At 41.2% G+C, this 15,537-nt stretch overlaps 1 protein-coding gene across 1 annotated transcript; it reads right to left on the bottom strand.

The window, feature by feature from the left end:
- Nucleotides 1-2,190: 2,190 nt before the first annotated feature.
- On the bottom strand, nt 2,191-2,952 carry LOC102826231 (skin-specific protein 32-like). The gene has a single exon (XM_006861450.1). It carries the CDS (start codon nt 2,950-2,952, stop codon nt 2,191-2,193), a length of 762 nt encoding a protein of 253 aa, XP_006861512.1.
- Between the last annotated feature and the right edge of the window lie 12,585 nt (nt 2,953-15,537).

Below are 15,537 nucleotides of genomic sequence, written 5' to 3'. Positions count from 1 at the left end.
TCAGTTCCGATCCATAGGAACCCTGTTTAGGGTTTCCGAGGAGCAGCTGGTGAGCTTGAACTGTCGACCTTGCAATGCAAACCAACTTTACATTCCAGCACGTTAATCCATAGCACTTAGACAGGCATTATTTGACTTTTTAGTAACCAGGTACCATCTGATTTTCATGGCTGTAACTCTGGGCCTTGTCTTCAGGATGTATTAATCTTCAGCTGGGTGAGTATTGTGGAAAGGACCTCATTAGAGGAATAACTGGACACTCTCAAAAAGGGTCTGACTCCAGATCTCAACTTCATTCTCTTCAGCATAGTCAGTTTCTTCTAAACACATGATTTGCCACATGGCCATGTGCAATGACTGTTGGTTATGTCAGTGGTAGGTTTGAACTATAAGGTCATTGGTTCAAATCTACCAGTCACATCACAGGAAGAAGTTGAGGGTGTCTGCTTCTGTAAAGTGTACAGTCTCAGCAACCCAGTATATTGTGGCTGAGTTAGAATCAACTCAGTGGCAGTCAATTTGGTCTTGTTTTATAATAATGATCACAATGTTTAAAGAGACAAGTTAGCAGGAAGAAGCATATCTCAGATCCTATGCTTTGGAGTAACCAGCTAAAAGTATTAAAAGAAGAAGGAATGGTCATGAGAGGATGGCATGTATCCAAGAAAAGTTTTGGTGTATTTTTGAGACATCCTGCTCTATTTCTCTGGAGATTCTTTACCATGAACAGTAAGTATTGGTGACCGCACAAATACCTCTTTGCTGTGCTAAAATAAAATCTAGGAAAATTTTGTTGCCCAATACAATGTTTGCCAAAGATTTGAAAGATTTTTGTTGAGCTATCATCTCCTCAGTAATGCCATCAGTAATTTATTTGAGCCACACTGGCAGACAGATTATGAACAGAACTTTCTAGGTTAAATGCACCATAAGGGGAAATGAAGCCTCAGAGGAGTAATCAGCCTATCCAAGTTTATCAGCAATAAGAATACCTGAGAGGACAATTTCTCTGTCCCATATGGTCATTAATTTCAAGTCATTGCTCCATTGCAAGCTGTCATTGTATGAATGGGAACTCCCAGGGTCCCTAAAGCACATTGGCCTATCATATTCTAACTGTCTAGATATGTCAAAGCCCATGTACAAGGTGAGTTATCAGATGCCACATAAAAAAGACATAGCTAGAAAAAACACATCACATGCTCTTTCTGGTTTGAATATAAGGAAATGGAATGAATTTGATTGGCCCTCTCAAGCTGGTATTGAGTCTTCACAAAGCCTAATTCTCCAAGTCTATAATATCCTGAAGTTGAGCATAAACAGGAAGATTTGGATTATTTCTAGAGCACTTGTCTTCTACTGAATATCAAGCTTTAGTAATAAAATGGGCATGAGTGAGGTTGAAAACAGGGAACTGTGTGTAAGAGGATAATTTTGGAGGTAGCCATAATCATAATTAGGCTTGAATAGTTTTTTATAAAAAAGCCTTTTCTCTTGGGCCTCAACAGGACAAGTCCATCAGATGATAAAAATCATAGACTGTAATGTCCACTATGGGTCCCAGTCACTCACGCAGCAGCAGGGGCACCATCAAGGAATGCTCTTAAGACCTCACTGCCTCTTAAACATCCAGGAGTGTGAACTCCAAATTTACACACAAACACACTTCCATAAGGGTCTCTTGTTGGCCAAAGCTTCTCCCCAGGCTCATCAAAGAATGGGAAAGAGGCAACCCTCAAGCCCAAAATCTGTGATCTCAGATACTGTTAATTACCCAGGGAAGTTAATTCACACGTTCTGAAAGACATGGGAACTCAGGGCTGAGATTGCACTAGTTTATTTGCCTCCTGGCTTATTTATCTCCATACAGACCAGATCTTTCCAATTGTTAAGAAGCAAGAGTAAGAACGGGAGGCAGTTTGTAATAGAGAAGAGTAAGCATGGACCAAAGAAACAGACCAGAGGTCACTGTAATTGTATTCAGAGTTTTATTCTTGCCAGAGTTTGGGTGTTGTGCTAACTCTGGCAGGCTGCCTTGATAAAGAAGCAAAGCACAGAGGGAAAGCAATAAGATTCCATGTTACTGGAAGGGGTCAGAAGTTGGTGAATGTTCTAGAAGGAATAGCTAGAACACAGCAGAGTTGGAATGGACACAGCTGTGATTTCTGGAATAGAGCTGGCCTTCTGTGTTTAACAGCAGCAATCGTCTTCACAGTCACAGCATGCAGGACCTCGGGACCTCATGGGGATAATTCCCAAACAGCAGCATCCAGAGCCACAGCCGCACCCAGAGCCACAGCCCCCAGAACTGCTGCACCCAGAACTACAGCACCCAGAGCTGCTGCACCCAGAACTTCCACAGCAGCCAGATGATCCTGTGCTGCAACACTGGGGTCGTTGGACCCAGCGCCTCAGGGGGCTCACCCCGAAGGTGCGGGGAGCCAGGCAGCAGTAGCTGGTGGAGCAGGGAGCAGAGCATGGGTCAGGGACACAGCCCTGAGCTCCTGAGCTCTGCACTGTGCCACTTCCAGGAGCCGGCATGTAGTAGGTCTGGCCAGGAGATGGGTACTGGACATAATATGTCTGAGTCTGATAAGGAGTTGGATATTTCACGTAGGTTGTCTGGCACGGAGCTGGGCATTTGACATACATCTGGGTTTGACACGGAGTTGGACACTTCACATATGTTGTCTGGCACGGAGCAGGGCATTTCACGTAGGTCTGAGTCTGGCACGGAACTTGGCATTTCACAAAGGTTTGAGTAGGGCATGGAGCTGGGCATTTCACGCAGGCTTGACTCTGGACTGGAGCAGGACCAGTAACAGAGACAGTCTTTGTCTGGCATGGAGCTACACATTTCACAGGTGCACATTTTGTACTTTGAGCAACCCCCAAACCTGAACCTTTCACGCAGGATGGAGGGAACTGTTGCTGTTTCTGTTGGTCACACATCTTTCTGTGGTTTTGTAAAATCTGAAAAAAAAAAGAAAAGGTTTTTATTAGAATTTTGAAACTAGGAAGGTTCCTGGAAACACGTTGGATAATTTGTGGTCTAAACAGTGGTCTTTTTGAGCAGTTAACAAGTACCAAAATGCTGTACATCTGGTAGTTAGGATGGCCTCAGAGCCAGAAATTCTAGGCTCAACTCTGTTCCTTTATCTAGCTGTAGGACTCTGGGAAAGTTACCTCTTACCTCTGGGCCTCAGTTTCCACAATGGAAGAGGGTTTCAAAGAGTGATGTCTAAGTTTCTGCCCAATGTCCTCAGCCTCTTCTCATTACTCACTCCAATATCTGCATTATGAATTATCTTTGGGAAATTGTTGTTCCCCAGCTGGTTTCACCCCATCATTGACTATGTCAACCAGGGAGACCTTTCATAACAGGCCTCCTCTCTCCTGTCCAGCCAAAGCATACACAATGAAGGCAAATTAATGTCAGTAGAATCCCGAGCCAACATGAATCTCAAGCTGAGCCTGACAAGGAGCAAAGACCAAGGACACATGTGAATGTTTCCACCATTTTCTCTCTGAATCAGCTGTACCATCACATCACCCCTTTGGCACATGGACCCAAGAGAAGACTGCACACCTATATTCAGAGAAAGAGCAGGGAGATCAACCTCTAGAAAACCTTTCATACTCAGGACTGATAGCTCAGCAAAACTCTTTGTCTCTTCTCAACTCTAGGTCTGTGCTTCCTATCAGTTACTGCCATCAAATTTTCTTGGTATATGTCCTCAGTGTCCTGGGACACCCTTCCTTTCACAATTCTCCATCCTATTTTCAGCATGGACCTATTTCTTGTCATATTCAGACCACAGGCATAGGACTTACCGTCTTTGCTGACAGGAACAAGACTGGGAGAAGCCAGTGATCTGAAGAACTGGCAACTTGGGAGACCTTTTATAGGGCATCAATGAAGCAATGTAATGGCATCCAAATGAAGCACTAGAGATCACAAGGGTGAAGACTGGTATTTCATTGGCAAGATTCCTCCCCTGTATGCCTGGCCCTTCAGTCAGAGGCAGGGCATGCCTCTGCTTGATACGGAGTTTTCCCAAACACGAGATCTATGATTCCTGTTACCTTCTTCATGAAATTAGTCAGTGTTTTTTTCCTAGATGTTATGATGGATGCTTGTGTGATTTGTTCTCAATAAGACTATTTTAGGCTAGTTGAGTCTTTAGAACATGTTCAAGAAGTGGCTAGGGTGTCAATTTCGTATACACTGTGACAAAAGCAAAACTGTTTTCTTTCCTGTCTAAGCTGAATGACCTTTCTGAGACTATTTATGGCGGCATCTGTTAGTCTGGACTGCTGGGCACAAAGAGTTTGGCCCAGTGAATACTAAGTTCAACATGGCAGCAAGTTTCCCAAAACATGATTTATTCCATGGACCAACAGGATAGCCTAAGTTCATGTGGAAAACTGAGTGGTTGGTGGTGAACCCAAACCCCAAACTCTAAATCTAGGCTGTTTCCCTTACCTTGTGACTTCTCCATCCTTCACTTCCTTGGATCCTACTTTCCAGTCTTAGATTTCCAAGAACCTACTATAAGGTGGATTCTAACCAAATGATCATTCAATAATAACAATATTAGCATACAAGTCTTAATCAATCACTTTTTTTGTGTCAAACAATTCATGGGGCAGGAATTGTAATTCTAATTTTGAAGGTGGATATAACTGAGGACTTGAAAAACTTAAGTAATTGACCCATGTCACAAGACAAATAAGTACGGAAGCCATATTCATATACAAGCAATCTACTTGCAAATCCCATGAGATTCTCCAGTACAATAATTTGTTCTGGTGTGGCGCTGAAGGATAATGCACTGAATCACAAGAGTGGTTTGAACAGCAAGGTCGGCAGTTCAAACTCACTAGCTGCTCCTCCTAGACAGTGTCTCTTTGAGTCAGAACCAATTAGATGGCACTTAATAACGAAACTTCTAGACATGACATTGTTCTTGAATCCATACTTCCTTTTCATTCTCCAGGGTGGTGGTGTTAGGTGCCGTCATGTCAGTTCTGACTCCTAGCAACCCTGTATAAGATTTCCAAGGAGCAGCTTGTGGGTTTGAACCATCAACCTTATGGTTAGCTATCCAGTGCTTATTCTACAGCACCACACCAGGACTCTGAGTGCCACTTTGGAGATGCTGGGAATCAAACCTGGGGCCTTATACATGTGAAGTATGAAATCTACCACTGAGGTACATTCCCTTGCTTCCCCAGTATTGTTGTTAAGTACCATTGAATCAGTTCTGACTCAGAGGGACCCTGTATAGGGTTTCTGAGGAGTGGCTGGTAGATTTGAAGCTCTGGCCTTGCGGTCCAGTGCTTATCCTACAGCAGCACCACACTGTAATAGGTAGAAAAAGAGAGGTGACAATAATATCTTCTGAGCACTTACTTTGTGCTGACTGCTGCCCTGCCCTCTTTACTTGTGATATTTCATTCAATATTCATAACAATCCTATGAGAGAGAATGTGTTAGCCCAAATTTTACAGAAAAGAAAGCTAAAACCCAGAGGCCCAGATGACCCAAAGTTATCACATTGGTAGATGACAGAATATCATCTGAGCCCAAATTTATCTAGTTCCAAAGCCCATGCTCTCAACACTATAGAAAGTTGCATGTAACCTGAACCTGACACTGCTTCCAAATAGTCACTTTCTGAAGTCATCCAGCCCAGGACCCACCTTGGCCCCTGTGGTCTCTCAGGTAAAAGTTGTTCACACATTTGTCCATAATAGATCCCCCAATTCTCCAAAAACCATAAACTTAAAAGCTTCCAAATTCTCTATACTAAAAGACTTCAGAGCCCTACTAGTTCACAGTCCCTTCACTCATGAACTCCTCCTCTCACCACAAGGCAGGTCTTGCAGAATATGCTCTGGAACAATTTGAAGGAAGCAAGAAGAGGAGGGTCTACTCAAACTTAGAAAGTGTCCTACTTCTTTTTTCTGTCATTCCTGTCACTGGTGGACTTTTATCTGTGATGCCCACCAGTTCCTCCTCCCAAGGGGATGGAGTAAGTATGTTAACAAGCCACTGTTTCTTGCTCTGCCAAGCATTCCATTTCAGATAACTCCCAGGCCTGGTGTTCTATAGAGGGAAAGGGAAAAGAACAATTTCTTACTGAGATCGGAAACTTCACATGGGATTGCTGTTGTTGTTGATGCTAAGTGTTGTCTAGTTGGTTCTGACTCATAGCTTATCAAATTTATTCCTCATTATAGGAGTCGTCTGGAGCCCTGGTGTGGTTCTGTAGGGTAAGCACTGGATTGCTAACTGCAAGGTTGTTGGTTCAAACCCACCAGTTGCTCTTCAGAAACCCTATACAGGGCCACTATGAGTAAGAACTGATTCAACAGCACTTAACACCAACAACATAGGAGTTGTCGTGAGTGGAATCTATTTGAAGGCTATTGATTTCGGTGTTTTGTTTGTTTTAAAGGGGTCACATGAGTCTGAACCAACTCAATGACAATGGATTTTTTTAAAAAATTTTATTATAGGCATCCTTGAGTGGTGTAAATGGTTAAGGTGCTCAGTGGCTAACCAAAAGTTTGGAAGTTCAAGTCCACCAAGAAGAGCTTTGGAAGAACAGTTTAGTGATCTCCATCCCTCGCAAAACAGTCATTGAGAACCTCATGGAGCACAGTTCTTCTCTAACACACATGAATCTCCATGAGTTTGAATTAACTTGATGGTTACTGGTGGTGGTCACAGTTACTGTGGTTGTTACTAAGTGCTGTGGAATCGGTTTTGACTCATGGTGAACCTATATAGGGTTTCCAAGAGTGACTGGTGTATTTGAACTGCCAAGCTTGGGGTTAGCAGTCCAGTGCTGATCCTACAGTGCTACATCAGGGTTCAGTGGTGGCAGTAGTAATTCAGGAAAAATGAACTTATCCAAGCTCATGTAACTAGAAATTGTAGTGTCAAAATTTGGACTCAAGCAGAAGAGACTTCAAATTGTATTGTTTGTCTACTACAACATGCTGGTTTGGTGTTAAAATCCATGCTGTTCCAGGAATCCTATCTTTCTGTACCCCAATAAATAGGTAGTTATTAAGGAGTCCTCAATCTTACACATGCAGGATAGGGAAGCCCCATTTTTCCAGGAAGAAAATATCATGAGCTATTTTAGGATATATCGATGAAATAGGAGACAGCTCAGAGATTATGGGGAAACCTGAGTTCTACCTGCTGTCACTTTTCCACCATATGATTCTGCTCTTACTGTCTCTAAGCCATCCCAACTTCCATTTTTAATAAACAGGCTGTATAAAGCCCTCTGGCTATGATGATTTATGTTTGTAGATGCTCTCTCTACAAAGGAAATATATATTCCCACGAGCTAGCTGTCTGTGGAGTCAGACTATAATTTTCATGAGATTGTAACTGTGGACATGTTCACTGTGTACTGACTGGCTCTAACACTGGGAACTGAAGACTACGGAGTAAGTAAATGACTAAACAAGTGGATGGATTGAAGTTTTACATTGACAGTACAGCTCAGGCCAGTCTCTGTTAGTGAGTGCCTATCTTGCTTGCCGTCAGCCACATGTATGCATCTTGTGCCATCTTTGGGCTCTGATTGTCTCACTTCCTGCTCTGTGAGGTAAGGATATCACTAATGGGTTTGCCATCTGCAGGTAGCACTAATATCTCTGGCAAGAGACATTGTGTCCATGTGCCACCAAAGCAGGTGGGTGTGTTGTGCCTCACCCACTTTATAGGCTGAGTAGGCAAGGAATAGAGAAGTTAGATGACTTATGCAAGGGCTTGGGTGAGTCATAGGCTATTCCCCAAATTCCCCAGAACCTCTTTCCCATCCTTCCCTCTGGACACGAGATCATAAAATGAGAGACATATATACTCATGCAATAATAGTTCAGTAGATTTACAGGACAATAAGTGGAGATAATCACAAATTCACAAAATAGCAGAATCGCAGATTCAGAATCATGACATTTCTGAGATGGAGGAAACTAAAAAAAGTCGGAGTCTGACCCTTGCCTCAAGTCATCAAGTTTAATGGTCTGTTCTTGGGAAGAAAGCTCTTGAAAGCTCTCAGAGTCCCACGGTTAGCTCTTAGAGGTTACCATCTGGTTGGTCAGGAAATAGAAACTTGATTATTTCTTCCATCCTTACTGCAGTGACACCCCAAACCCCCTAACATTCAGAATTTGTTTGAATTCACGCCCCTTAGTGTGTGGACCCAGACCAAGATTCTAGCTCAGCTACTCTCCACATTGGAATCCTGGTGTGGCGCTGTAGGATAAGAACTCGACCATAAACCTAAAATCTCCCAAATTCTCTAAACAAAAAGAACCAGATCTCCACTAGTTCAGTCATAAGGTTGGTGGTTCAAATTCACTAGCCACTCGTCCTAAACCTTATACAGGGTCGCTATAAGTTGGACTGAACAATAGCTCTCATCAGTGAGCAGGAGAACACAGGGAAAGAGTACCCAAGGAAACATGTTGCTCCCCTGAGAGAAGGATCTCATCCTAAGATCTTTGCTCAGTTAGGAACTGAGTGTGCTATGAGGACAAAATCTGGACCTTTTCTTTCTGTGGAAAAAGTGGTAGAAGGAGGGAAAGCACACATCAAAAAAAGGAAGGAAGGGCACATGAACCTAGATCTTGAGTGAGATATCTCAAGTTTATATCTGAGACCAGAAGACAGTACAGGGTACCTCCCTGAGATTTCATCTCTGTGTATCTCTGATCTAGTCTCAGTTTCCGCATACAGTCAGGTGTTCCTCCTAGATAATCAGGAGATTGTATTATAGACCATAAGACAGAGGGCTTATAACATTGAGTCACAGAACTCACCCCTTTGTGGTACCAGAGGCTCAGAGAGAAGGGAAAAACAAAAAAACTTGCACATAGCTGGTTAGGAGCTGACTCCAAACAGGAATCTCTGAATCTCATCCAGGACATGTTCCATTAAAGCACATGGCCATGGATCTCAGGGTTGCTAGGGAACACATTAGCTACCCTTCTCCTTGCTTCGCTCTCCACTCCATCACCTCACTAAGACTACCACTAGGGGAGATGAAGTAAGTTCTTTAGGGAGTAACCTCTGAGTGCCATCGAGTCAGTTTTGACTCACAACAACTCTATATAGGGTTTCCAAGGGGTGGCTGGTGGGTTTGAACTTCCACCATGAAGTTCAAATCAGCCTTAGTGTATATATATAGTGTTGTTGTTGGTAAGTTTTGTTGAATCGGTTCTGGTTCATAGCAACCCTGTATAGGGTTTATGAGGAGCTCCTGGTGAGTTTGAACCACTGACCTCACAATTCAAATGACCTTGTGGTCCAGTGCATTATCTCACAGCACCACACCAAGACTCTCTCTCTCTCTCTCTCTCTCTCTAATTGGGATTGCTGCGCATATGGTAGTTCTATAGTTAACTTTTGATAAACAGTCTAACTGTTTTCTACAATGACTAACCCATTTTGCATGGGTGAGAGTTCCAATTTCTAAAACTATTTAACATTCATGCTGTTTGCTATTCTGTTACTTTCTGGGTTGTGTTGTGATAGTTGTTTTATCATAGCCATTCTAGTGAAGATGAAGTGGAATCTCATTGCTCAGTGGGTTAAGGATTTTGCTAGTCTGCAAAGTCACTTGAACCACAAGGTCGGTGGTTCAAGCTCACCAGCCACTCCTTGGAAACCCTATACAGGGTCACTGTGGGTTGGAACCAGCTCTATAGCACAGAACAACAACAACAATGAACAGTGACTTTGAGTACTTTTTTATGTGCTTTTTGATAATCTGCATATTCTTTTTGATACAATACTTATTTAAGTCCTGTGCCCATTTTTCAACTGGGTTGTTTATCTTTTTGTTGTTGAATTGTAGGGATTCTTTATGTATTCTGGATAATAAATATTTATCATTTATGGTCCCTAAAATTTTTTCTACTAATGTATAATTTATCTCTTCGTTTTTTGAGTAAAATTCTTCTCTTTTCATTCAGATTATGCCAGCCCCTGTCCTCTACCCTATTCCCCCAATGCAATGTATCATTATGGAGACTGTCAAACAAGAACTGCTAAAAGTATCCTGAGAGCTGCCCCTTAAGACATTTTGGTGACAGTGGAGCAAGGAGCACTCTTTTGCTTCCTGGGCATGCACTGAACAAACAATCAGGGGCCAGCCCTAGGTTTTGAGGTGGGGCTTGTAAAGTGTTGTCCTCCCTTTGATGCTTCCAGATCTCTTAGTAATGCCAAGTACCTCTCTTATTTCTTCCACTCTTGCAAGACTTTTGTAATGAATTCCCTGCATTTAACCCTCTGTGTTTCGAATATCCAAAGTGGTAACTGTTTTCATGAGTGGGCACTGAATGATATTACTGTTAAGTATCATGGAGTTAATTCTGACTCACAGAGACCATGTGTGGAGTTTACGAGGAGCAGCTGGTGTGTTTGTGGTTCGCTGTTGTTGTTGTTAAGTGCTATCGAGTTGTTTCCAGCTCATTGTGACCCTGTACAGGGTTTCTGAGGAGCAGTTGGTGTGCTTGAACCTCTGACCTTGTGGTTCAAATTGACTTTGCCGTTAGTCTAGTGCATTAATCCACAGCATCACACAAGGAGTCCTAATAGTCATGAAATCTTGAATCTTAGAAAATATAATCTGCTCCAGCAAGAAGGTGGGAGAAAATCAACAAAGGAAAAGACATCAATATGCAATTTCAAGTGGTAGTAAGTGCAGGAAAAACAACAACAGTCTATTTCCACAGGGTTTTCTCAGAACACCCAAGGAATTCATACTGATGCCCGGCTCAGATCTTCAGCACCTTCTGTGGGTAAATTTATTTGAGATCAACTCCATGGCAACTATCATAGATTGAATTGTGTACCCAGAATATGTGTCAACTTTTCTGGGCTATGATTCTCGGTGTTTTGTCAGTTATGACACAATCATCTCCCATGAGGTGATCCATCAGTTGTAAGGAGAGTACGGTGGGATGCGACAACTTCATTCACATCTCTGACCTAATGCTAAGGGAGTTTCACTGGGATATGACTCCTTACAGGAGCTATAGGAGAGAGGAGCAAGTTGGAAGTGGAGGATGTCCTTTGATCCTGAAGTCCCTATGCTGAGTATCTCTTAAACCCAGGAAAGCGTTGATGCCAAGACACACGGAGATCTCCAAGAATGCTAGACCCACAGATGTGGAAAGGAAGGAAAGACCTTCCCCCAGTGCTGACACAGAGAGAAAGCCTTTCCCTAGAGACAACACTCTGAATTTTCAGAAAGCTGAAAATCTCTAGCTTCATAAAGGGTGAAAATAAATATATCTGTTAAGTCATCCACATGTGGTTTTTCTTTTGTAGCAGCACTAGATAACTAAGATAGCAACCAGCAACAATAAAACGAGATCAAAAGGCTAAAATGGATCTGCAGTATCTAATCTCTCCAAGCCCAGGACCCTGCCTCAAATAAAGCCCTAAGTCAGGAAATGTGCATCCTGATTGCTGGTGCACTGTAAAGTTGCTTCTTTAAAATGAAATACAAGTGGTTTCCAACCTGTCTAGATGGGGCTGATGAAAGATGGGGATAGGACACTTGTGGTTCAATAGTTAATAATTGCTAACAGGACTGAATGTGAGTGTTGCAAATGTAAAGATAGAGGTTTTGTAACAAAAGGAGAGGAATGGTTGATCTTGCAGGAGCAGAGGTCTCTAGGACCATCAAAGTCTAGCCATCTTAGCTTTTAAGGAGCATTCTTCCAACACAGATTTGTTTGTTCATGGCAAGCTATTACCAACACTGAGGAGAATGAGTATTCCAGAACACTTAATTGTGCTCCATGAAGAAGCTCTACATAGACTTAGAAGCAGTCATTTAAACAGAACAACAGGATACTGAATGGTTTAAAATCAGGAAAAGTGTGTGCCAGGGTTGTATTCTCTCACCATACTTATTCAATTAGTATGCTGAGCAAATAATCCAAGAAGCTGGATTATATGAAGAAGAAAATGGCAAATGACATCAGGATTGGAGCAAGGTTCATTAACAACCTGTGATGTGCAAATGATATAACCTTGCTTGTTGAAATCTAAAAGGACTTAAACGTACTTACTGATGAAGACCAAAGACTAGAGCCTTCAGTCTTTCACACACACACACACAGAGCATTTAGTATGGTAACCCTTAAAATCCAACTAAATTTTCCTTAGCATACAATAAAAGGAGTATGAATAAGAGATCCTTCCTATTACTGAAAATACAAAACAAATCATAATAATAATAAACAACTTTTTTTCTATGCACAGACAATAGACAACTAGGATGAGAATTTTTATTATATTTAATGCTAGATTCTCTCACTTACCGAAAAATCCCTTTGGTAGCAAACTCTTTTGATACATTTTCACAGTAATGTTTATTTATTTATTTACCTTCACAGAAGTTACCTCTAGAAAGCTCTACTTTAGAAACAGATGCCTAATGATGACAAGGTTGGTGTTGCTGATGAGGCATTTGATAACAATGACAAAGAAGATAACTAAAATCCAAGCCCACATTCCCTCCCTTCCAGGAGTAAGAACGAAGTACCTCTGTGGTAACTTCTTTTGCTGCCAACTCAAAAAGTGTTAGTTGGAAGTAAGATTGGGAAAAGAGTTTGGGGCAAGTATTTCTTTAGGCATGTTCTCCTGTCACCCCATCTCTCTCCACTAATACAATGCCTCAATCTCCTGGCATTCAAAATTCAGATAAGAATCTCATGGAAATTAGGATGGCATCATGATCTACAACAAACAGTTATCATAACAAATAACCTAAAACCATATCTGAATCCTCCACCTGTGACCAGCACTGTCCCACTGCTGTGTAAAATACAGATAAATAAACCTTAGCTCCTGTCCTCAAGGAGTTCACTATTTAGACAGAGTATAAGAGGCACTTGGAAGTTAGATGCTGCTGTTGCTATTAAGACAGTTCCAACAAATAGCAACCCTGTATAGTTTCTGAGGAGTGACTGGTGAGTTTGAACCACTGGCCTTGTCATTCAAATAAACCTCTCAGTCCAGTTCTTATCCCAAACCAGCATGGCAATATCGAAATTCAACACAAGACAAACCAGCAGACAGACACATAATTAAATGTAAACTCCAAAGTCTACAACCAAGGTTCTCAGTAGGCAGTCTTCAAAAATAATGACAGGACCTCACCCCAGGCAAACTGAATCAGAATGTCTGGGAATAGGGCCCCAGCATTGGTATTGCATTATAATCAGTTGATTATAAATGCAGTCAGAGACAAAAGCCATTGATCATTCGTTATAGACAAAGAAGAAGAGATCCATGTTAGTTGAAGACATCTGTTAAGGCTTCATGGAGGAAGGAAGGCAGTTGCTGGACATTGAAGCATGTACAGGAGTCAGAGCAATGGTTGTCACACTATGTTCCTATGTTGTTATTGTTAAGTGCCATTCAGTCTTATAGGAAACTAGGATTTTTAGAGTAAATGCTGCAAGGCTGGCCATTCAAACTCACCAGTCACTCCTCAGAAACTCTATACAGGGTTGTTATGAGTCAGAATCAACTTGATGGCACTTAACAACAACAACAAAGAAGGCATTATATATATATATATATATATATAATTAAAAGTTGTTGTTGTTGTTAAGTGCCATCGAGTCGGTTCCAACCCATAGCGACCATGTACAGGATTTCCGAGGATATAAATCTTTATGGGAGTAGAAAGCCTCATTTTTCTCACGTGGAGTGGCTGGTAGTTTCGAACCAATGACCTTAAGGTTTGCAGCCCAATTCGTAACCACTAGCTTAGCATAAAACAGTCTTCTCCCAATTCACACTAAAAAATATCAGTGCACAACATGCTTTTAATTAAAAGCATTTGGCATTTATTAATGCATGCACAAGTAAGAATTATGAACAAAATAGCAAAACTAATAGGAAAGCTCAGAAATGTGATAACTTACATCTATGGTTCTCCCAGTATTTTCATTATTAACTAGTTAGGTACCCCTGAAATAGACCTAGAAGTAGGAGGAAGAAGCTTCTAATAGCATGAACTCAGGAGACAGCAATAAGTTCTCTGATGGGTCAGGTGAGGGAGATAAGAATGAGAAGGTAAAATGTGTGTATAGACAGCAATGAACTTTAATAAGTGTAAGTAAATAAGTTTTCCCCCTCTTTATGTAGTAGAGAGCCATGGATTTGACTTGGGATTTGGGTTTTAATTCCAACCTAACCATTGCCTTTATTTGTCACTTTGAGTCAGGGATTTATCTCTTCACACCTCAGTTTCTTTAGTTACATTTCTTTGAGACTCAATGAATATATCATTTTAATAGCACAAATGTTAGCTTGGAAAAAAATAAAATACAACAAAACTTACCAATATAATATAACTTGCCAATATACCACCATTCGTCTGTCAGTTTGTCATACTGTTGTGCCTTGTGAGTTGCTGTGTTTCTGGAAGCTATGCCATAGGTATTTTAAATACCAGCAGGATCCCATTGTGAACAGGTTTCAGATGAGCTTCCAAAGACAGACTAGGAAGAAGGAGTGAAGTGATGAACTACTTCCCAATATTTAGCCACTGAAAACCTTATGAATAGCAGAGAAACACTTTCAGATATAGTGCCTGAAAATGAGCCCCTCAGGTTGGAAGGTACTCAAAATGTGACTGGTGAAGAGATGCCTCCTCAAAGTACAGTTGACAGTGATGACATGAATGGAGTAAAGCCTGTGGGAGTAAAGTCATGGGACATTCATTTGCTGATGGGGCACAACTCAAAACGAGGAGAAACAGCTGTAAACATCATTGACAAAGTGGCAGCATCAATGGGCTCAAGTGTGGCAACAATAGTGAGGTTGACCCAGGACTAGGCAGTGTTTCATTCTGTTGTACTTAGGATACTTAAGAAACAAATCTTAAGTGTACAGCTCAATAAACTTCTACAAGTTCTACACCCAACATGAAAAAATTAATTCATAAAATGTTTTTAAATTGTCAAACAGTGTGCATTGGTGTAGCTAGGACTCCGATACAGATAAGATTTGGATCTAGAATCTTAATTCTTTATTTTAAAACTACACATCATTTTCTGCAAATGTCAGTCTTTCATATGGGAATATTTCTGCAATTAATGATTTTTTTTTTTTTTAAAGCATGAGATTACTTTAGCTGATTTTGGTTGCTTTAAGTACTTTTACCTTAAAATTTAAAATAAAATAAAATCGATTAAAATTCTAAATGTGAATGTTTTCATTATCAGTGACCAAGTATTATCTGAATACTTTTTATGAAACTGGCAAGATAGGCAAATTGTCTAGACTAGAGATTATTCCTTTAACAAACTATTGTTGTTAGGTGTCATAAATCGGTACTGATTCATAGCAACCCTATGTACAACAGAACGGGACACTGCCCAGTCCTGTGCCAACCTCACAATTATTGCTATGTTTAAGACCATTGCTGCTGCTACTATGCCAATCCATCTGGTTGGGGATCTTCCTCTTTTTCT

The sequence above is a fragment of the Chrysochloris asiatica genome, unplaced genomic scaffold (assembly GCF_000296735.1).
Source record: "Chrysochloris asiatica unplaced genomic scaffold, ChrAsi1.0 scaffold00042, whole genome shotgun sequence".
NCBI lineage: Eukaryota > Metazoa > Chordata > Mammalia > Afrosoricida > Chrysochloridae > Chrysochloris > Chrysochloris asiatica.
Note: the sequence above shows the minus strand (reverse complement) of the source record. Positions and strands in the feature narration are given on the sequence as shown.